The 22,728-nt window shown below is 49.9% G+C and overlaps 1 protein-coding gene across 2 annotated transcripts in view; it reads right to left on the bottom strand.

Annotated features, from left to right (window-relative positions):
- Positions 1-5,874: 5,874 nt before the first annotated feature.
- Positions 5,875-22,728, bottom strand: part of XPNPEP1 (X-prolyl aminopeptidase 1) — a 52,140-nt gene continuing 35,286 nt past the window's right edge. For both annotated transcript variants that reach the window (XM_084754472.1, XM_084754473.1), the window contains 12 exons: positions 20,850-21,060; positions 19,384-19,473; positions 18,428-18,478; positions 17,320-17,378; positions 17,121-17,198; positions 15,263-15,334; positions 14,024-14,084; positions 12,747-12,816; positions 11,775-11,948; positions 11,181-11,257; positions 10,019-10,117; positions 5,875-6,140 (listed from right to left, as the gene is read on the bottom strand). In XM_084754472.1, coding sequence (XP_084610598.1) covers positions 6,012-6,140; positions 10,019-10,117; positions 11,181-11,257; positions 11,775-11,948; positions 12,747-12,816; positions 14,024-14,084; positions 15,263-15,334; positions 17,121-17,198; positions 17,320-17,378; positions 18,428-18,478; positions 19,384-19,473; positions 20,850-21,060 — 1,171 coding nt within the window. In that variant the 3' untranslated portion in view covers positions 5,875-6,011. The remainder of the gene's footprint in view (positions 6,141-10,018; positions 10,118-11,180; positions 11,258-11,774; positions 11,949-12,746; positions 12,817-14,023; positions 14,085-15,262; positions 15,335-17,120; positions 17,199-17,319; positions 17,379-18,427; positions 18,479-19,383; positions 19,474-20,849; positions 21,061-22,728) is intronic.

Here is a 22,728-nt window from a genome sequence, read left to right as displayed (position 1 = left end):
AGGAGGGGGAGGAGGAGAAGGGGATGGGGAGGAGGGGGAGGAGGAGGGGGAGGAGGGGGAGGAGGAGGGGGAGGAGGGGGAGGAGGAGGGGGAGGAGGGGGAGGAGGGGGAGGAGGAGGGGGAGGAGGAGAAGGGGATGGGGAGGAGGAGGGGGAGGAGGAGGGGGAGGAGGAGGGGGAGGAGGAGAAGGGGATGGGGAGGAGGAGGGGGAGGAGGGGGAGGAGGAGGGGGAGGAGGAGAAGGGGATGGGGAGGAGGAGGGGGAGGAGGAGGGGGGAGGAGGAGGGGGAGGAGGAGAAGGGGATGGGGAGGAGGAGGGGGAGGAGGGGGAGGAGGAGAAGGGGATGGGGAGGAGGAGGGGGAGGAGGAGGGGGAGGAGGAGAAGGGGATGGGGAGGAGGAGGGGGAGGAGGAGGGGGAGGAGGAGAAGGGGATGGGGAGGAGGAGGGGGAGGAGGGGGAGGAGGAGAAGGGGATGGGGAGGAGGAGGGGGAGGAGGGGGAGGAGGGGGAGGAGGAGGGGGGGAGGGGGAGGAGGAGGGGGAGGAGGGGGGAGGGGGAGGGGGGAGGGGGAGGAGGAGGGGGAGGAGGGGGGAGGGGGAGGAGGAGGGGGAGGAGGGGGAGGAGGAAGGGGAGAAGAAAGAAGAGGAGGAGAAAAAAGAGGAGGAAGAAGAAGCTGATCCACTTCCTCTGTTCACCTAAGGAGGAAGAGAGGAGCTGTTTCTCTTGAAAAGCAACGGCCTACTGTGCCTACCCATGAGCCCTCGGGGCACACAGCTTATGGACTAGAACTACCTAAAAACCTCCTCCATCCCTCACCAATCCCACCAGAACTAACTCAGTTGTCTTGACAACCTGGCCAATGACAGGGCTACTTTTTAAAAAAGCATTTGTGATTGTTAACTTCAGCTCAGATCCCAAGCCTGACAAAAAATGTATCTTAATGACGAAGAAAGCCTTTGCCGCCACCATCCCGTCTTCTCGACCTAGTGCTGCTGTAAAGATGGCTCATGGCACATCTGGACTTTTCCCCCATACATGTTCTGTGGGTATTTTGTTTAAATAGTAAATGACTTCTTTCCTCTTCTTTAAAGTCCAACAATTCTGTACTTTTCTTGTAGACTGTACAATTCTGTTGTACAATTCAAACAGTACTATATTCTGTATTTTTGGACATAGTTGATTTATTTATATAGCTGTGAGGTGTTACCTTTTAAATGTGCCTGCTCAGATTTTTATTCTGTAATCTCAGGATGTTTTCTTGAACATTTTCAAATATTTGTTCTGTTCCTTTGCTTTCGTTTTCTTCTTTGGAGAACCTTGTATAAACGTTTGATCCATTGTCCATCTGTGTCACATTCTCTTAGTGCTTTGTTTTACTCGTTTTGACCTTTGTGTGTGTTGTGCAAGAGCACACACATGGAGGCCCAGTGCACGTGCACGGAAGTCAAAGGTTGATAGCAGATATCTTCCTCTTGGGCTCTGCCTCAGTTTTTTCAGGCAGGGTCTCTCTAAACCCATTGCTCATCACCCGTCAGGGATCACCCAGTCTCTGCCTTCCAAGCTGGAACTGCAGGTGCATCCTGCCTGACCTGGCTTTTGAGGTGAGTTCTGAGGCTCCGAACTCAGGTCCTCGGGCTTGGAGCTGCAAGCTCTTTACTGACATCCGTCTCCCTCCCCTTGCTCTGACTTGTTGCATTTTCCTCGTTCCTTTTCCGTTTGCTTAAGAGACTATCTGCTTCGGTTCTTTATCCTCGTATTCCTGTGAGCCTGTGGCTCAGAACCGTTTCCACATATCACTCAACTGTGTCACCGTTCTCAGTGGTTTTTCAAATGTTTCCAACTTCTCACCTCCATCACGTCTCCTGTTTCGGTTTATCCTCAGCAGTGTCTCCTGTTTGGGTCTATTCCCCACAGGTTTCTCTGTCTGGGTCTATCCTCAGCAATTCCTCCTTGCTTCCGGGCTTTGCCAGGCCAGTTGCCAGGATTCTGGCTGCGGCAGCTCCTGCCTCTTCACACAAAACCCACACATCACAGTAATGACGCCCCTTGCTTTGATCACCCTCCCAATAGGGCTCTTGGAGACTGTGTTCCTGGTCTGCTCCAAGGCTGGCTGAGCACCTGGCCACCACCTACATCTTCTTCCAACACACGAGTGGAGGGGACAGCTGTCCCGCGCCTGTTCAGAGTGCCAACTGCGCTGGCTGTAAATCTCATCCCTGAATTTGTTTTGCTATCCCAGCTTCTGTTTTTATTGTGATTTGGAGAGACTCAAAACTATGACAAAAGTCAGAACCTGCATTTTAAACTTGAGATCTTACCAATTTTCTTGTTCTTTTGGGTTTTGTATTTGGTTTGGGGTTGGTTGGTTTGTTTGAAAAGCACCCGAGGCCAGTCCCTAGGCTGATCAACACAGAAGGCCTGCGTCTGCAATATTGCTAGATCTTCAGTACCTTGTACATAAAACTTTACAAGTAACAGAGCAGGCAAGACAGAGAGAGAAATGAGACTGGGATCCTTGGAGCTCTGTAATGCAGCGTTGATAGCTTCTCCATTCAACATCCACCACTTATTTAAATTGGCCTTTTTATTCTAAGTTTTCTCTCACCATCTTCCCTTGAGCCCTGGCACATCAGAGTTTTATCCCGTCCTGTCTTTATAGAACTGTCTTGCCTAGTTTAGGTCTCATAGGCTTAATGCTAAGACAACACAGGGCAGGCAGGAAACTCCAGGCACCTGGCACCTGGCAGTGTGGCTGTGGCCAATTAACTCAAACTGCTCTGAGGCTGCCTTGGGAAGACAGGCTTAACAGGCTGATGCAGGAACAGTGGAGCTGCCGTCACACTTGAGTTATGGTCTGTTTAAACTTGAAATCAACAGTGAGTCACAGTTCCCATTTCTGCAGATAAGGAAGCTTTCAGGCTATCAGGAGACTACAGGCAGTCCCAAGGGTATGCTTCCTGCCTTCCAGAGGGATGACGGATGAGAAACAGGCCTAATCCGTTCCATCCTTGGGGGAGACGTCTCCCCTGTAGGTCTCACTTTATGCTACATATTAGAAATAGGATCAAGTATGAGGAAAAGACAGTTACGAACTCATCTTCAGGGGATCAAAATGTACCCTGCTACTCCTTGGCCAGCATTCTGTCTATGCTTTTCTAAACCTTGTTACAAAATCACCCGAGGCTACTGCGCTCTCACCAAATGGCAGGTGGGAATGAAGCCTCTTAGGGAAAGGAGGCAGACTGGGCTGGGGAGCACTATGGGCTCACGTTTGTAGTAAAGCCTGTCCTCGCTGCCACCTTGGTTCTAAATGATAATATCGATTAGTTCTTTTATTTTCCACTCTCCTAGTTGGCCAAAATAATGGACACTGCCAGCCATGCTCTGATGAATGTCAAGTACGCTTCTGTCTGTTCACCTGTCAAAATCATACAAATTAAAGATAGGGTTTGATAGCAAGACAGACTTGTGGGGTGACGACAAAGTAGGGAACACAGAGACTGTCTTTTCCCCTACACAGCACTACACAGGCACGGTCCATCTGGCATGCATTTGCAAAGTACAGTCCACTGAAAGCTTGCAACTTGCAGAGGGCTTGACAGCAAATTGAAATTAATTCTGGCCAATTTCAGCCTTTTGCCCTGTACCAGTTACCTGCCCCAACCCTGCCTCATACACAAATGTCTCTCTTTCCATTGGCAGACAGCTGTGCACACATGTCCCTGGAGCAAACTGCAGAGCTTGGAGGAGCCTCGGTGAGCAAGAGACCTTGATTTAGATTAAGGTGTGCTCTGATAGGTAACTGCTGCTTCTTGGGGGGGGGGGGGAATTGCAGGGTGGCCTGCATCTCCCAGAAAGCAGAAAGACCTCCTCCTTCAAAGTAATTCCTAGGAGACTTAAAGGGCCCATAGTCTTTTTTCTTTCTTTCGTTTTTCCTTTTTCTCTTTTGGGACCCATCCATCAAAAACTAAAAACCTGAGGGAGGGGCTGAACTCTGGGGAAGGTATAGGGTAAATATGATGAGAATACATATATGCATATATGAGGTTTTCAAATAGAAATACATTTTTCCCAAAAGCCTGAACATTTGAAAACAACAGCGATATGGGGAAAATATGAAAGCAAATTCATATGCCCAGGAAAAAGCTCCATATTTGACACTTAAGTCACCAGGTGACCCTTGGCCTAAAGCCTGCAGCAAAAGTAAGCAGAAACCAGCAATAACAGAAGGAAGGAAGCCCCAAGGAGAAAAGTCTGAACTCAACTTCCAACAAAGGTCACAAGATATGCAAATAAAATGGAAAGTGTGATACTTCCAAAGGGAAAAAAGTAAACAAAAACTAACAAAACCCGAACAAAAAAGCAGGATGCCAGATCTACATACAAGATGCCCTTAAAATGAATGCAGTAAGATGCTAAGAGCATTCAAGAAAATGTATAGAAAGACCAAGGTTGAACAAAACGCAAACAGCAACACAATAAACATAAAGAAACCAAAAAACAAATTCTAGAGCTGGAAAGGGGGGGGGGCAGTGTGTGGAGGGTCCAAAGCTGGATTTGAGCAAGCAGAAAGAGAAAGAGCAGAGGGGACTATGGTAATTAGCAGGCCCGAGGAAGACCTGCAAAGCCTACAGGACACCTTCAAACACACCAACATACACACATCCATCCCAGAAGATAGAAATGGAGGAAATGGTTGAATAAATGGTGTCTCATAAACTCCCAAACTTAATGGAAGACATTATTAAATTATGAATTACCAAATTTTCCATAGCTTATATTTACAAAGGTAACTGCAATCAAAGAAAACTGACTCGTGAGACCCTTATGAAGCCGGAAGGCAGCAGGTCAGCATTTCCTAGATGCTAAAAGAAAAGTGAGTCAATCATGAGACTGACATCCAGCACAATGTTCTTTACGAGTAAGGGAGAGATGGCAGCATTCCCCGGTTTAGGGAGAGACTAGACCCAACTCGCAAGAAATACTGAAGGGACCCTGATGCTGAAATGCAAGGGTGAGGCAGCCACTAGATGCCACACGACAGACTGAAGAACTCGGTGAAGTGTGTGGGCAGCTGGGAAAATGCTTGTACTTCAGTTTTTCTACCTTAATCTCCTCTTTATCACTGATGCATATATGAACTCACAGGCACTGTGGCAGCAGGTTCAAACTAGATGAGGTCACAGCACCAAGAGAAGGAAGTGGACATGGGTTTCCTCCCCTTCCCCACCAAGAAGCTATTGACAGCCACTGGGAAAGGAGAAATCAGCTTTCTCCTATGGAGTCCCACTGGGTACAGGAATCACACTTCAGGGCAAGCCCCATGCCTGGGAGTCACTGGGCAACACAAAACGAACTCAATGTGTTCTGTAGACTTTCAGTGCCATTTTGCTTTGTTTGGGATTTTTTTTTTTTTTTAAACTATCTGGTCTTTTGCTTGTTTGATTCCATCTTTGTAGGGGTTTGGTTTGGTTTTTTGTTGTTGTTGTTGGTTGTTTTGGGGTTTTTTGGGGGGGGGGTTGTGTTGTGTTGTGTGTACCTTGGGCAGCAACCTTGCCTGACTACTTGGAGACAGCACCTCCAAGAAAGAGACGGCCAAACCAAAGCAGAGTTCTGCTGTTTTTATTCACTGATTGTAAGAGGGTCTCAGGGACATCAAGGTGACCGTGACTGGTGTACTAGCACCTGGAACGAGACCATCATGGAGCAGTCAGTGTTCGCCATCACTGGCCAGAGGGCTCAGGGGCCTCCTCCTTGTCAAGTCTTCATTCAACTTTGTGGGGCCCCCTCCCTCTGATGTAGCAATTTTACTCTCGGCTCATTCTCAACAATTAAAAATTCATAAAAGACTGTTTGCAAGAAAATATCAAAGTGGTTAAGAAGAGTTCCAGTTCTTCTTAGTGTCTAAAAGTAAAAAGGGGAGTCGGGGAGGAAGAGGTAAGGAGAGGTCAGGGATTGGCCAGGTTTCTTCCTTTGCCCAGAGCATCCTACAGAAACAAGTGCAGGGCACCATCAATGCTGCTTGGAGATTGGCTCTGTCTCTCTGATGAGCCACTCGAGAGCTTCCTGGCGGCCCTGGGCCTGCAGTTCCTTCCCAATCACATCCCTGCAGGTTTGGTGGTAGCTGTTGAGCCAGTCACACTGCAGGGGAAGAAAGGACGCCATGCTGTTAGGAAACGCTGCACAGGCCAACAGTGAGGAGCCCAGGTGCTAGGGACACAGCTGAGAGGAGAAACACAAAACCTTGTCCTTTTCTTCCTAGATCACTATGTCTGCTTCCCTGGGAACAGACAGGCTGCAGTGCTTCTGGTTCAATGACCCCAGAAGAGCACAGCATGCCAACATGAACTAGCAATGACTGTGAGGGAACCAAAGATAGCCTGGTAGAGAGCCAAGGCGCCGGGCTTCCATGAGTGCAGGGCTTCTTGTCAGGACACCTGGAAGCCCCAAGTTTCTGGCCATGTGGACCCATCATTCCCTTCACCCTGAAGCCCCTCAGGACAGGGCAGAGCTAGCCAAGCCCTGAAAGCTGCAGAGATGCCTGCTAAGACCAAACGCTCTCAGCTTCCTGCCCTGTATCCACTAACGCTAAATAAATGAGGACAGCCACGCCCAGGTGTCTCCGGTCAGCAATGTTGTCCAGAAGATCCAGAACCTTTGGTGGTCAAGGACTAGGGTTCTTCAGAGCAGGGCTTGACTCTCTTCAGGCAAACAAGCTTGACTCTCAGCCCTTGTGAAATATGCCATCACATCTAGGTTGGGTTTGTTTGCTTAGTTTTGGTTTTGTTCGTTCAGTTGGTTTTAGGATTAAAGAGTAGACGCTGACAGAACTTGGTGCCTGGGAATTGATAACACAAGACCTGATACTAAAAGGGAGAGATTCAAAAGGTAAAATCCCCTCCCTTTGGGAGTAATGGAAAAAGGAAAAGGACATGAAGTGATGACAATGTCCATGAGACGGGTTTGACCATACACCTAACTGGAGCTATTCTCGGCAGCTGGGTTACAACAAAGGAGCTAGCTTCAGGGGATAGTCTGCTACGAGTACCAAAGCCTACCTGAGAGACCACGATGGCATACAAACCAAAGGTAGCCCACTGCGTAGTATTGTCAACAGGCTCTGACAGAGCCAGGGCCCTAATGCCCACTGAGAAAGCAAACTAACCCTGCTCCAAGCTGGGGAAGTGAAACTGAGGGAGGGAGTGTCAAAGTTAGGGAAGTGCTCTGTGTCCAGTGCTGCCGTATTTGCAGCAAAACCACACAGAACGGTAAGGCTGCCAACAGTGGGAACAGCTCAGTAGTGAAGGTGGTGGCCTGTTGTAACCTTGGGGGCCACGGGGACATTCCCAAAGCCCTTTTGGTTGAGGGATGAGAGAAAGGCTAATGCAAACTGACTAAAGAGGGCCTGGGCAGTACCCCATGGCCCTGACGGCTGCAGGTACCCAAGTTCACAGCAGACATGGTCCTCTGCTGCCATCTGGTGACAAAAGAGGGACCCACTCTAAACAACCCCTAAAGGGACTGTCAAGAACAGACTGAAAGAAGTCAGTATTTTACAAGGACAGTATTTTAAAATCCTTGTCAGAGGCAGCCCCAGCTCCCCTACTAGAGGGCCCACATGAAGCCTGAGCTGCCCATCAGCCACATCTGTGTAGAGGGAAGAGGACGAGCTCAGTCCTGATGGGGCCTGATGAGCCGGGGTGGCTGGGTAAGGGCTCCCCTTTTCTGGGGAACAGGGGACGGGGGAGGGGGGAAAGAGGAGGGAGGGGGCTACAACCAAAATGTAAAGCAAATAAATAAATTAATTTAAAAAAAAGAAAGTGTGACTAATCCCATTTTCTTAGGTGTTTTCTTTGTATATTAATGTGAAAAATAAGGAGACAAGCATGCCTAATGCCTAATAAATGTGGACTAAATACTAGAAAAAAAAGTGCAATGGAAAAACCGTGTTGTGCACTACCAGCATTCCTTCGGGGAAAATCAGAGGGACTATCTATGAAGTGCTATAAAGAAAGGGACCTTTGCTAAAATGGTGAGACAGTACCCTGCCTGCTGTGTAAAACACTTGTGTCTGGCTATCTATGGAAACTTGTTTATGACTCAAAGAAAGAGTAGTTGTTTCAAATAACTCTTCAGTGACTTGGCCCAGCAAGGTGTCTTAGTAGCCACTGGCATGGCAGCTCCTAGTGGTCTGTGTCCAGTATCACGGAGTGGGTTGTGAGTGGTCTGTGTCCAGTGTCATGGGGTGGGTTGTGAGTGGTCTGTGTCCAGTGTCACGGGGTGGGTTGTGAGTCTTGCTAGCAAAACTTCAGGAGAAAGCAGCCCCACTTAATTTCCCTCATGCACTGCTTCCCTGAATCAAGTGGAACCCCACCTGGGACAAATACCTCCTGATCCACATGTGGTCAGTGACTGTGTGACCCACTTACTTAGTCACAACTATAGCTGTGGGCTTTCATGAGCGTAGCCGAAGGATGCCATAAGAGGCACAGGTCCCTACGGGACCTGAGGCTTCCAAGCACGTGGCTCTCACGCCACTGCGCGCTCACGCTCCCATGCACCCACAGCATCTGTCTGGCAGAGTGAAGGGCTCCTGAGCTGCGGGGCCGGTTCTTCCCACGGAGACACACAGGATGCCAGGCTGTGCTAGGCTGAGTGCCATGATGTAATCTATGTACAAGTTGAGTAAGCCAGAATCACAGCGCAAATGCTGGCTGGACCATGGGCACCAATGATAAGGCAGAGGAGCCCAAGCACACAGGAAAGCTAAGCAGGAAGTGGAAGAACTTCCCAGCTGGGTGAATCTACTCCACAGCCTCCCTGGAGCACCTGAGCCCTCATGCTCCCTTGATGCGCTCTGCGTCCACAGAGGAGAAGCCAGCCTACCTCAGCACAACTGTCTTACTCCTGAAGTGTCTTTTCATGCTTTTTCCTGCCTGGGGTCCCATCAGTCACTTGCTTTCCGCTGGGGCGTCCACGCTGCCCACACTTGCACGTGTGTCCTGGTTTCCAGCTGCCTAGAGTAAAGCCTGCTTTGTCTCCGGCTAATCGCTCCTGCCCTTTCCAGGCCCTCGCTGCTTCCCTGGCCTTGGTCACCCGCCTCACCTCAGGTGTTACTCCAGGGTTGTGGGTCTGCCACTAGTCTAGCCTCAAGGACTCGGGGTCTCACTGTAGCACTTGAAGGGTCCGGTACCCCTAATTCTGTGAGCTTGGTAAGTGAACACTGCTGTGCCACACTCGGTGACCACAGCAGTACCAGACAGACTGGGACCACTTCACTCATCTATGCAAAACCGAGCACATGGACAGATTCTGCTTCTTGCCTTAGTGTTTTCTGCCACACAAGAGCCAGTCTGGAATGTGCAACGGCCGAGAGGCCCCACCCGACCTGACTTCTTGTAGGAAAGACAAGTGCGTCCACAGCTGCTGAAGGGAACTATTACATTTTGATTCCGAAGTGCAGCCCATAAGCTCCTGCTTTGAATGTTTTCCCCAGCAGGTGGCGTTACTGTCAGAGGCTACAGAAGCTTTAGGAGGAGGGGTGGATCACTAAGGCCAGGTCTTCAAAGGTCATGCATGGACTGGTCCTTGGTTCCAATCTCTCTCACTGCTTCCTGGTCCACTGTGACATGAAAACCTCTGCCACACACTCCACCATCACGAGCCCTGCCTCACAGCCCTCACATCATGGAGCTATTCCTCCAGGCCCTCCTCACAGGATGGTCTGAAATCTCCCGAAACTAAGCCGAAGCAAACCTCCCCAAAAGCTGTTTCTGTCAGCTCTCGTGGCCACAAAAGAAGCTGACCCGCTTCCTCAGTCCACCTAAGCAGGAAGAGTGGAGCTGTTTCTCTTGAAAAGCAAAGGCCTACTGTGCCTACCCATGAGCCCTTGGACACACAGCCTGTGGAATAGGACTACCTAAAAGCCAGCATATACAACAGGAGACTTCAGATGCAGCTAACCTCTAAACGGAGCAGGGGAGTCTCCTCCAAACTTCCACCCCAAGATTCCCCATTACCTCTTTATCTGTAAGAGAATCCACATCTATCATTTTGGTCTGGATGGGAACCAAAGTTAGAGGTTCAAAGGTCAGGCTTCCTCGGTTATTGAAATTATACTGCAGGGAGAAGAGAGAAAACAGCAGATTATATTTCCCCCCTTGCCACAGTGGACGCCGAGGTTCCTCCACCAAGCCTGGCACCGCTCAGAGAACTGTCTGTGTAAGTGGGTGCTAGCCAGGAAGGTGTCACCAGGTGCCACCGTCACGCGAGGAGCACAGGCTCAGCAGACACACTTCCTATGCCCTGCTGAGGGTACACCTCTGAGTCACCGGAAACAACCAAACAGTGGTGCTCGGCACATCTACTGGCAGGTCCACAAAGCTGGTACGTGTGGTGGCAACAGAACACGAGGTATGCAGACCTGGGGAGTCTCTGGTTTAGGTCCTTAAAATTCCACTGGGGTATAAACATCCAAACCAATCAGCCATGTGGCCTAGGTGGTCCTGTTTATTAAGCTTTTTTTTTTTTAAATTCTGTGTGTGTGTAAGAGGACAGCCCTCCACCATGTGGGTCTCAGGGATTAAACTCAGATGCCTGTGTGTGTGTGTGTGTGTGTGTGTGTGTGTGTGTGTGTGTGTGTAAGAGGACAGCCCTCCACCATGTGGGTCTCAGGGATTAGACTCAGATGCCTCTGTGTGTGTGTGTGTGTGTGTGTGTGTGTGTGTGTGTGTGTGTGTAAGAGGACAGCCCTCCACCATGTGGGTCTCAGGGATTAGACTCAGATGCCTGTGTGTGTGTGTGTGTGTGTGTGTGTGTGTGTGTGTGTGTGTAAGAGGACAGCCCTCCACCATGTGGGGCTCGGGGATTAGACTCAGATGCCTCTACCCACCCAGCCTGAATGTCAAGATCGATCATCCATTCCCTGGAATTTTCTCCTTTTTTGATAGCACTGTGGATGGAACTTAGGCCCTTGCTTGTGTCTAGCCAGGACTTTACTGAGCTCTACCCTCCATCCTTCTCCGGTTTCACAAAGGAAAGAAGCTTCCAGTAAATCCCTGTATGAGGGGAAGGAAGCTCCAAGTTGGCCCCACTACGGCACATTTTTGGCTCCAAAGACAAAAGCACTCATCCCCCCCCATGACAAGAGTAGGAAACTTTTAAGGAAATGTGAGCACGCACCTTGGTCTTCGCTGGGACCACCAGAACAACGTTCTCAATGCGGATCCCGAAAGCTCCATCCTCATAATACCCCGGCTCTAGGACAAGCAACTCAGCGTTAGAGGCAGCCCCAAGGAGGCTTTGCCACCAAAGCAGCCTCCAGCCAGGACAGCAGCCCCATGCTGAAGGAAAGAGAGGGGCCGCTCTAGCCATCTTCTCCCACTCAGTCCCACTCTTGCAGGCACTGAGCTACTGAGCAGGAGGCGGAATACAATAGTGGGGGTGCGCTGCATGATCGCACTGTGTATCCACTGGACACGGGAGGTAGCACTGAGGTCTATTTACAAACGTAAAGTAGCAAACACAGCGTGTCCACTATGACCCTGTAGACAAACTGCCTACACGTATAAAAAAAATCTTTTTTTATTTTTATTTTTTTATATTTTATCCATACCTGATGTGTTCTAAAAACAAGCCCAAATCACTCTGATAATTGAAAAGGGGTGTTGTTAACTTGAGGGGAGGTGGAATTTATTACCAATTTCCTTTAAAATAACTGGAAAATAAGAAACAATAAAGTATCACCATCTGCCCTCTGCAAACACAGAGACCTACCATCAGTGACGATCATGCCAGCTTCCAAGGGCTCATCAGAGAACGTTTTATAACTGATGCCGCACGGACCCTCGTGAACATTCAAAAAAGACCCAACACCGTGTCCTGTTCCGTGCAGGTAATCCAGGCCAGAATCCCACAGAGCTGACCGTGCAAAGGAGTCTAGAAGGTGTCCTGAAAGACAAACGGCCGCTTGGTATTCGAACAGCACTTTAGAGATTAGAGGTCTAGCTCTAGAAGGTGAAAGAGAACGCACCAGGCAAACATTACTGAGGAGCTCAGACTTAAGCCCAGCACAAGGAAGAAGTTTCTAACAAGAGAAATCACAAGACGCCAGTCAGAGCTCAGTCTAAAGCAGGGGTCCTCTTCAACAACAGGGGACGGGATGGACACCTCTGGCAGCTTAGGGCTGCCATGGTGGCAAAGACAATCCTTTCCCAGATCCTGGGATTTAAGGTTTCAGAAGCACGAGCATCAGATTCTCGCGAGACTACAAGCAGATTGATAGGTGTGAAAGGTGAGAAGAACAAGTCTAAGGGACATGAGCACATGGCCACCTGCCAGAGTCAAGGCTTGAGTCCTGCAATCTGCAGACCAATGCCTGTCCCATACTCAGAGCAGAATACAGCCCAAGCCAGAATCCCAGTGACGTAAATCCAGCAGTGGCCAGCAAAGGAGGCGCTGGCCCCATGAGAAGACACACAGAAGGCAGCCCTAACTTCCACTCCAGCCCTGAAGCCTTTGCGCCCAACTTGCCCCAACGTGTGTCAACCACTTCTGTTCGTGGAAACCATCCTAAGCCTGGCTCTTAGGGCATGGGGGCTGAGGGGCTGGGTAGGGTATCCTACATATCCTAGCTGGGCCAGGACTGAGCTAAGACTGACAAAACAAAATGAAGGATACATTTTTTTCCACCCAAATGTAGACAAGTTTGAGCTCTGAGCCTGCCCCATAACAGAATGAGCCACCTACCTTTGGTTCCTGTTGGGAAAACAGCTGCGCTCACAGCTATGTGGCCCTTGAGGACGTATGTGAAGCATTCCTGCCAAAGAAAACCCAGAAGGTGGCTGCAGGGGACAGGAATTTTAACCCTGCCCTGTCTTCTAGCACGTCAGAACAGTGTGCCTGTTAAAGTGTCTAGTAATACTACAGAGAGCGTCAGAGTCAAGTACAGAAAAACAAATACACCACAACAGCCCCACCGCAGATCAACTGCCAGGAAATCTTGAACTTAAAGCGGCAGCAGAAAGAGCCAGGCCTTCCCTTGAAGCTTCTGCCATGTGCTATCCGGAAGATGGGGAGACCAGGGTGACGCCTGCATCACCCCTAATGACAGGGCCACCTGAGCACCACGCCAGCCACTGCTCACAGGCGGCAGCACCGGGCCTCCTCACCACCATGCTATCCTGAGAGTCAGCCTACCACCCAGACAAAGCCAAGGGCTTGCCAGAGAGGCAAGGAAGGAACTACACCCGAGCCATCTGACCCCAGCAAAAGCATCATGCCCCCCAAGGCCGCAAATCTTCAAGGTGGGGGGTAGGGGGGTGGGGGGAGGGCTGCAAATGGCAAGGTCAAGCCACCAGGACTAAGAAAGGCAGCCAGCACATCTGGTAAGCCTTCTCTCTCAGACACACGGAGCACTCAGAGCCTCGGCCTGTGCTGGGTGAGCAGACTGAGCTCAAGGCTCCCAGCTTACAGCCTCATGGAGCCTGGGAAGCGACCACTGTTGCGCCCATGTCTATACACAAGAAACGCCTTGTTCCAGGCCACCAGCGGCAGGGTTCCAGCCCCTGGCAGAATCTCTCTGCCTCACAGGTCTGTGCTACCTTCCTAGCAGGTCAAAGCAGACGCTCAACAGTGTCTGTCTATCATCCCACAAAGCTCCTTGAGAGGGAAGCTGTAGGCAGGAATGCTGACCTTGAAAACATAAGAGGGAGCTCTCAGAAGCCAATCTAGACTGCTGATAAGGCATACATTTTACTACCCTTTCCCCCTGCACGAGAAGACCAAAGCTATTTGAAGTTGAACTTGAGCCATTCTGGCCTTAACGACATGCTTTTAAATTTCTCCAAATGCCTTACCCTCCAATAATTAATTACCCAGATCTCATAAAGCCGATAAGCCTGACTCCACAAAAATGAGCGTTTTACTACGCTGCTTATAATTTTTATTTATTTATGCAATCCCTTGATAAAAGCAATGCTGTTTTTAAGACGGCAGAGATGGCCTCGGATTCCACTTCGCATTACCTTCTCATAGGCCGTAGGGGTTCCAAAGTGCATGGTCCGGGTGACATCTGTGGTTCCATCCCTTTCAAAAGCAGAGAAAACAGTTTTTCCAGGCAAAGTAACCTTTCCTCAACCATGAAACAGGGTATGTGAAGAAACTATACACACAGCCTGTGCAGGCAACACCCACTTTGGAAAACAGCTTTTCCTAAAAGGATGAGCTGCTATGGTATGAGCCGTCAGCCCAGCTCCTAGACACACACACGGGAGGGAACTCAAGAGATGTGTCTGTACAAACACTCACGGGTGAGTAACTGGCAATGACTGCATGACTCTGCGTACACACACACACCACTTTGAGTGCCTGAGTTGTCACTCAGTCAACTTGCTATAAACAAATGACGAGCCGGCATGGACTCGGCCAGAACACGCACTACTCCTGGTCCATGCAAGGAGGGCTACTCCATGAGACGGGCATCGCTGGGTTACAATGACAGGCTTGTAGCAAGAAAACCAAGCTCCTTCCTGCTGCTGGAGCGCAAAGGGATTCTTGATGAGAGACCCTAGCACTGCCAGAGGCACCTCTTAACACACACTTGTCCATACCAAAAATACAACTTCCAGAGTCATTGCATTAAATCCAGAAGAGACAGAAATGTATACTATGGCCAAGCGAGTCCCCACGTATCTCAAGGCCAGAGAGTGGTCACCCCATAACTAGCTGAGCTCACAGAACTGCTTCCAGCTGCGGGGGCGGGGCCTCCGTGCACACGGCACGGTATCTATTCTAGCTCCTCGTTAGCCTTCCTCCTGAGGAAAAATGTTAATGTGGAAAGCTGTAAAGGTGTCAAGACAAGTTCAGAAATGGAGAGGCAGGTCCTCCTTTCAGATCTATACATTAAAATTAACCCTTTCCCCAAAGGCCCCAAGGCAGCTGCAAGCAGGAGCTGGCAGGCAGCTCCTGGGATGGAGCAGAAAGCGTCACAGGGTTCCCAAAGTTTACTTCCCTTCAGGAGCTTATTTCATAATTTACCAGTTTACAGCCAAGGACTACACAGCTCCAGCATCCTTCGCAGGAACAGTCACAACGGGGCCTTTTCAACAAGGGGTCAAAAAGAAGGCAAGACCGAAACCATCCCTCAGCAGGCGGTGAGGGACGTGTTAGCAGCTGGGTGAGCTCAGCCAGGAAAGCTTGTCCTCCTCCTCAACCTCTGGCCTTGAGTTTGGTGCCTAGCTCTGCATCAGCCCTGGGGTACTTACTTGTACTGAGCACCCGAGTCAATGAGGTACACCTCATCCAGGGACAGCGTCCTGTTCGTCTCAGGGACCGGCCTAACAAAGGTAATAAAAAACTCAGTTACTCCAAAAATGTAGTCATTTGGTATAAATCTGTGAGAATATGAATATTGCATACACTTCTTTCTTTTTGTTTTGGTGTTTGGAGACAGCGGTTCTCTGTGTAACTCTGTTTGTCCTACAACTTGCTTTGTACACCAGGCTAGCCTCAAACTCAGAGCACCTATTTTCTCTGCCTCCCCAGATGCTAGGGTCACAGGTGTGCACCATCCAGCTGTCAGGTGCTTTTCCTAAAGCATGTTTGTCTGAAATTATTATGGAAGAAAAAAAAATCACCCGATAGACTGTAAGCGTTAGCCTCATGCTATTCCAACACTCTGCACCCGAGCTTCCCAGCTAAGAAGGGGAGCAGGACACAACGTGCTTGTGTCCAGAACAAAGATGACTTTAAGAGCAGCAAACTTAAGAATCAGTAGAGCTTCAGGAGTGAAGCTGAGGCCGGAGGATCACAAGTTAAGACAAGCTGGCCCTTGAGGCCCTATCGCAAAGGATATAAAAAAAAAAATCTGACAGAAGCAGCGACCAGTCTAAGCTTGGGCTGCAGAGATGGGAAGCAAACAAAGTCCATGCCAGGCTCACTGGTCTCAGAGCTCCAGACTCTGTGCTAGGAGACCCTACCTTCCTTCCCCTGAAAGGAATGGGTGGAGAAACTTCTCCCGGATGGAGCTCTCTTCAAAGAACAGGAAGTTCTTTGTGCAAAGTGACCCACCTTCCCCAGCCTATATTCCAGACAGTACCACTGTGCTGGGAAATGCCCACAGGGATGACAGCATTCGAGTTCACACTCAGTGGGTACCAATCCCCCTCCAGCAACAGAGACCATCAGACAGATCCCGGCCAGGCCTCGAAGCAGACTTCTAACAGCCTGCGATGAAGAAACACCAAAAGAGGAACAAAGAGCTTTGAAATGTTTAATGCTCTAATCATATGAAAAAATCCACCATGAAATTCATCATCTGAGTGAGTGTGAACTCCTCTGGTGTCTGTATGCTGGACAGGCGCATCAGTGAGAGGGACTGGCATGTACATCTGCAACTATGTCCCACACACAGCTCTGAAAGCTATGTAAAGGGAGGAAGACCTAACCCAACTGCAGTCCAGAGAGACAGACTGAGTGTCCTGTCCTGCACATGGAAGAGAGAGAAGCACATGTCCAAAACGCCCTACACAGAGCACAAGTGCTGAGCTAGGCAAACTGATGCCCGACCTAATGACATCTCTCAACCCACAGCGGGCTGCCCCAGCTAGCAACACATGTTTTGGATGTTGGCAGTGGTGCTCAGTGGTCAGACCAGGACCTCAAGAAGGCTGCTGCAAAGAGAAAACATTCCAGAAGATTCAAGGTTCTGAGTTTCTGAGCCTCAGAAAGGAAACATGGCCAGGTGTGGTAGCTCATCCCTGTAATCTCAAGCTGAGGCAGGAGGATCACCATGAGGTTGATGCCAGCCGAGGCTATGTAATAAGTTCCACACCAGGCTGAGCTACAGAGTGAGAATCTATCTCAAAAAATTAATAATAATAATAATAATAATAGTAGTAGTAGTAGTAGTAGTAGTAGTAATGACAATAACAAATAAGAGGAAACTTTTAAAAGGCAGAGCTTGAGGACTCAGAGGAACAAGCCCTCTGAGCTCCTATCTCCCCTCCTGCAGACACACAGGGGTGGGCACGAAGCCCCTGGGAACGCTATGTCTCCCCCAATCAGGCTTCTGTGCAGAAGCAGGTGCTAAGGCAGCCCACGCCCTCCGTCCGCATGCCTTACGCATAGTGTATGATGGCGCCGTTGGGTCCCGTGCTGGAGATAGTTGGGAAGCTCAGGTCCACGAAGTCAGCCTGCTGCCTGGAACAGAGACCAGCAGAGTCGGGAAGGTCTTCGCTGAGCTGGAAACGAGGCGCCCCACCCCCACCCACTCAGCTGGCCAAGAAATCAGCACAAGGCCCCAGGTCTCCTCCACACTTACCTTCGAAACTCCTCGGCTTTGTCAGCAGCTGAGATCTCCGTTACACCCCCTTTGGGAACCTGCAGAGAAAAGGGCCTGTAAACCATCCAGAGTGGCATGCTCTCCAGACATGTGGGGGTACATCAGACACTTGACCTGTCCTCAGTCCCCACACCCCAAAGGCCCACTCTCCAGGACACACTGTGTTACGTCTCCTCTCTAACAGGGAGGAAACTTTGGCAGGCTCTCAAGAGAGCTATCTGAAGGACAGGGTTTTAGTCACTTTATTTTCACGGGGTTATTTTCTCACATCACTGTATCCTCAAATCTCCCAGAATGTACTGCATCTAAGTTTAAAATGTCAAGATCATCTCCTTCTACACAGCACCCTAAAGCCCATCATCCTGGAGGAACTGGAAGGGTACGTGCACAAGAGCTGTGGCAATGGGGAAATGAAGACAACTAAAGCAGTCACAAGCAGGAAGACTACGTGAGTAAGACAACGTGCCCTGGATGCAGTGCCGCCACCACCTGTATTTTTTCCTAAGACAGCAAAACGCATGGACAAGGCTCAGACTACATGAGCCTATCTGGAAAACACAAGGAAAACAAAAATGACTGTCAAAGGAGAAAAGCTCGAAGTATGGAGAGAAAAAAGAGGCCATACTAGAAGAAATGAGAATAATCTCCCTTTTCCAGTTGTAGCCGTTCCAAATTATTTAAAGGGAGAGTGGTTCTAATTAATAGTAGCACAAAGAAACTAACCTGTCAAATCCAGGTATGGATGGATGAGAAATTAATGGCCAAGAGTCAATTTAACATAAAAAGTTTCAAGGCTTAAAGTTCAAAACACACACCAAGATAGCTTACTCCCCATATAGCAGCTGGCCTGCAGCTCAGGAAGGGCCACGCCTACTAATGGCACTCCTCTACCACAGAGAAGCCAAGTGATGGAACTTCTTTTTTTCTCACAGGATGTATCAGTTCATATATGCGTACAGTTACAGAACACGGTGCCATAGAGAACTCTAAAATCAAACTAAAGCTGTCGTCCACAAGAGCCCAGGGAGTCCACAGCTGCATCAAGGAGTGTTGACAGCTCACATATCCAATGAGGACAAGAACCAACCTCTTGCTCCAGCCAGTTGAAGAGCTCACAGAGGGCAACGGCATCTTTTATCTGCACAAACAACAGCATCAAGTGGTCAGATTCAGGTCCCAGTCCTGTGGCCACCCTCCCAGGACTGTGTCCCAAGGCCACCCTCCCAGGACCATGTCCCAAGGCACCTTCCCAGGACTGTGTCCCAAGGCTACCCTCCCAGGACCGTCTCCCAAGGCTACCCTCCCAGGACCGTGTCCCAAAGCTACCAAGCCCAAGAGCACTCAGGCTTTTCATCCTGGGTGTGGTCCCTGGACACCAAGTGAGGTCTAGCCTGAGCATGCAGGCGGCTCCTCTGAACAGTGAATTCCCACCCCACATGGGCCAGGAACAATGGGCTATGCTCAGCCTCTGTCAACCTCAGATTTTGCTAGCCTCACCATCTGCCTTCAGACATAATCTGTTTCTTTCTCTTTATCATTATCCACAGCCTCACCACCCTTTACACAATCATCGATGCCTGCATGTGTACATGTATGTGTGTACACATATGTGTACGCACATGTGTGCATCAGAACCCCTGGGACAGGAATTCTAGACAGTTGTGAGATGGTCCTCCAGAAGAGCAGCTGGTGCTCTTAACCACTGAGCCATCTCTTCAGCCCCTTCTTTGTGTTTTGTGTTATACTTCACAAAGATTTAATACATCCAAACATACTGTTTTTCTTTTTGGTGACAGGTCCCATTATATACCTAACAATGGCCTCAGATTCACAACCTTCCTGCCCCGGCCTCACAAGTAGCCAGGATTGCAGGCCTGCATAATGGTTAATAGCCCAGGATAACAGTGACGTCATTCTCCCGCTGACTCTGGATGATCAGAAAGACTAGGCTCCGTGAGCTTCTCAATGCCACACAGATGAGGACAGAGCTGGACCCTCCTGGTCACCTCCCACCCAGTTTCTCACACTGGCCGCTCCACTCACATGCGCTCGCCTCATGCCTTCCGACTCAGCTGAGTTCTTCACGGCTTTGGCAATGCAGATGGGTGTATAAGGCATACAGCAGCGATGATCCTGGGGCAAGGCACAGAGGAAGAGAAACAGCCTGCTCAACGGCCAGAAAAACACACACTCTGAGGCAGCTGAAGAGATCCCAGTCAGGACCCAGCAGCTGCCCCTGTGGCCTGGAGTCCTGTCACTTCAGTTGATGCCTGGAGCATGTACAACACAGCTTGAGATCACCCAAAATAAGTTAAATACACTAAACAGGGAGTTCTCCTCCAGGCCTCGCTCTTTGACGCTGCCCACCTGTCACAGCGGAGGATTGCTTTCCAAGCCCTGCAGCTCTGACTGGAGTTCACTAGCCTCTCAGAGTTAACCGAAACAACTCCCTTGCTGCAAAAAAGGAACCTTATCTCCCATGAGGGGGTGGAGGTGGGGGTACCTACAAAAGGACTTTCTGCTGTCTCCCCACTTCCCACTGTGATCACCCTCAGCGGCTGCCTCATCGTATCGAGACTGAAGGGCTGACCATTACAAATGGTAGAATAAATCAGAGGCTGGCCCTGTGTGCCTGGGAAGGGACTCAGCACACCTGACACTTGCACAGAGCTTCTCTGAATGCACTTTCTCCCCGCCCCCACCCACCCACACACACCCCTCATGTAACACAGAAAGCCAGAGTGCTCTGAGTATCTGAGCCATCGGGCAAACAGTGTCACAGTGGCAGGGCTGCTGATGAGCCAGGTCTGTCTGGGCTCCTGCCAAGAGAGTCCACTGCTGAGCTTGCCGAAGACCACTTACCAACCAAGGGCCCAAGACCTGACAGCAGAAAAGCCCCACTGAAGGGGTCTGGCTCCAGTCCTGCCACAGATTCTAACTAAAGTGGAACAACAGGTATCAGCTGCTTCCCCTGGCCCAGCCAGGAAAGGCAAGGCTGTCACTACTGTGTCATCTTAAGACAAATCCTCCCCTCCCCAGCCTCTCTCGGCCTCGAATTTCCGTACCTCAAACACAGGGGAAAAAGATGAGGTGTGTGCTGGGAACTGTAGCCCCAAACTCAGGTTCCTGTGTCCCTTCACCCTGGATGCTTTGCACCTGCATGAACCTCACTTGCTCTGTACTTTATCTGAAAGAATTTCCACAGCAGCAGTCTCGAAGACACTACTTAGAGCTTTTTGTTTTCTCAGTCACACTAACTGCTGTTAAAATAGGTATATTTAAATAAGCTAGAGTGCTAACGTGTGCCGCCTGAGATCATCTTTCACAACACACACCGTGGAGGACGGGGATCTAACAGTTTGAAGGCCCTCCGATCCTGCACTCTAGGCTCCAGCTCTGCCTCATGCAGAGAGCTCAGAGCCCACGCACGCCTCTGTTCCAGCTCTGTAGGACAGGAGAACCGCAAAGGCGCTAGCCACATTCAGACAGGACAGAGTGAGGCCACTCACCTTGGGGATGGCCTCGCTCACAGCATAGCTGGCTTTGTCACTGACCCACACTTTCTCCCTCGGGGAGAGGTCAGCACACAGGGTCTTGAGCTCACTCAGGATGGACTTGTAAGGAAGCACCTGGATTTTATACTCAGCCTCCAGGCCGAGGTCCAGGAGCAGGTGCTGTTTCACAGCAGGTGCGTCGATGCGATCCCCATCGATGAAGAGCCTGCAAGGGCCGGGTGGGTCACAGAAGAGCAGGGCGCACGTGTGGGAGAGCACACACAAGGCTCACATCTTCTGGCACTCAAAACCAGGCAGCTTTTCCTCTTTCCCCAGTGCCTGCCCAAACCCCGCCCTCCCAACTGCACTTCCTGACCCTGTAAATGCTGCCAACATTCACCTAATTCTCCAGGGTAGAAACTGGCACATCGTCTTTGATGTCCCCTCTCCCCTCACCCCCCTCAACCCCCCAGTTAACAATCTGAGACCTACAGCCACATCTCCATCACATCTGCCCATTGTTTACAGCCTTGCCCATCACTACCCAGACATGGCCACGACCACCTCTCAGTCATCCTATTTTTCAGCTACCACATTTTTATGACTTAATTTAATGGCTGTGTGGTCCCTTCTGAGCAGGTCATTAAGCAACTTCCCATTGTCCTAAGTTTGCCCACCTGCCTTTCATTTCTGTGTCCTCTCCTACCTCTCTGGCCTTACGGTTATGCTGGGACCAACTGAACCACTCCAGTCCCCACACTCCGTGCTTTGCCCACTGGCTCTGAACATGCCACTCCCTCTGTGTGTATTGTGCTGGCCACTCCTCCTCAACAAACACACACACACCAAACACACACACACACACACACACACACACACACACACACACACACACAAGACAGCTCGCCCATCCTCCATTTTTGATTCAATATGATTTTCTCCAACCATCTCCTCTTACGAGTGCAGGCTAGCCCCTCCTATGAACACTACCCACTCCGAATGGGCTTGTGCCCACTTCTGTGCCTGAATCCTTCAGAGAAAAGAGAGCTGAACTTCTAAACTATAACCCAGCACCCTGCCATCACACTAGCACCTAACACAGTTTGCACTCAATAAACAGGATGCGAAATATGAGCAAAGTACAATGATAAATATGTGCAAAAATGTGACAGTGAAACCCACTATTTTAAACATTAAGTAAAAAAAGAAATAAATATGGTTTTACTGTTGCTGCTGCTGCTGCTGCTGGCTGGCTAGTTAATTGCTTTTTTTGAGACAGGGTCTCAGTTTGTAACCCTGAGTGTCTGGAATTATGAAGATCATATTGACCTCAAATTCCCAGAGATCTGCATACCCCCTAAGAACTAGAACAAAAGATGGGTGCCAGCATGCCTGGCCCCTGTCCTAATTTAGTTTTAACTGTCACCTTGACCCAGCACACCACCAGCTGAGCAGTGCATCTGACTTGAGCGACTGTCCACAAAGACTGGCCAGAGGGGAAGTCTCTGCGGGATTGTCTTTGTTTTCATTGATACAGGGGGGCCCAGCCTACTGCAGGTAGCACCACTCCCTAGGCAGTGGTCCTGCGGCCACTTCAAGCTCCTGTGTGAGAGTTCCTGCCCTGATTCCCCTCATTGATGGACTGTGGCATGGAAATGTGAGTCAAGCACATCCTTTCCTCCCCTAAGTCACTTTTCATCAGAGTGTTTTATTTATCACAAGAGAAAAAAAAACTAGAGCCCCATCCAATAGACAAACAATGACAGGAAGCCTGTTAGCAGTGTTCTGAAGTGATAAAACCGACAAAGCAACAGAGCAAAGTACAGGGGTTTCCCGCATCACTGCTGACCTGTAAGATGACTGGGGTCCAGAACCACACAGCTGGGACTATACA

The sequence above is a fragment of the Acomys minous genome (assembly GCF_964271855.1).
Source record: "Acomys minous genome assembly, chromosome: 2".
Classification (NCBI taxonomy): domain Eukaryota; kingdom Metazoa; phylum Chordata; class Mammalia; order Rodentia; family Muridae; genus Acomys; species Acomys minous.
The sequence above is the reverse complement of the archived record's forward strand: the minus strand, read 5'-3'. Positions and strand labels throughout refer to the sequence as shown.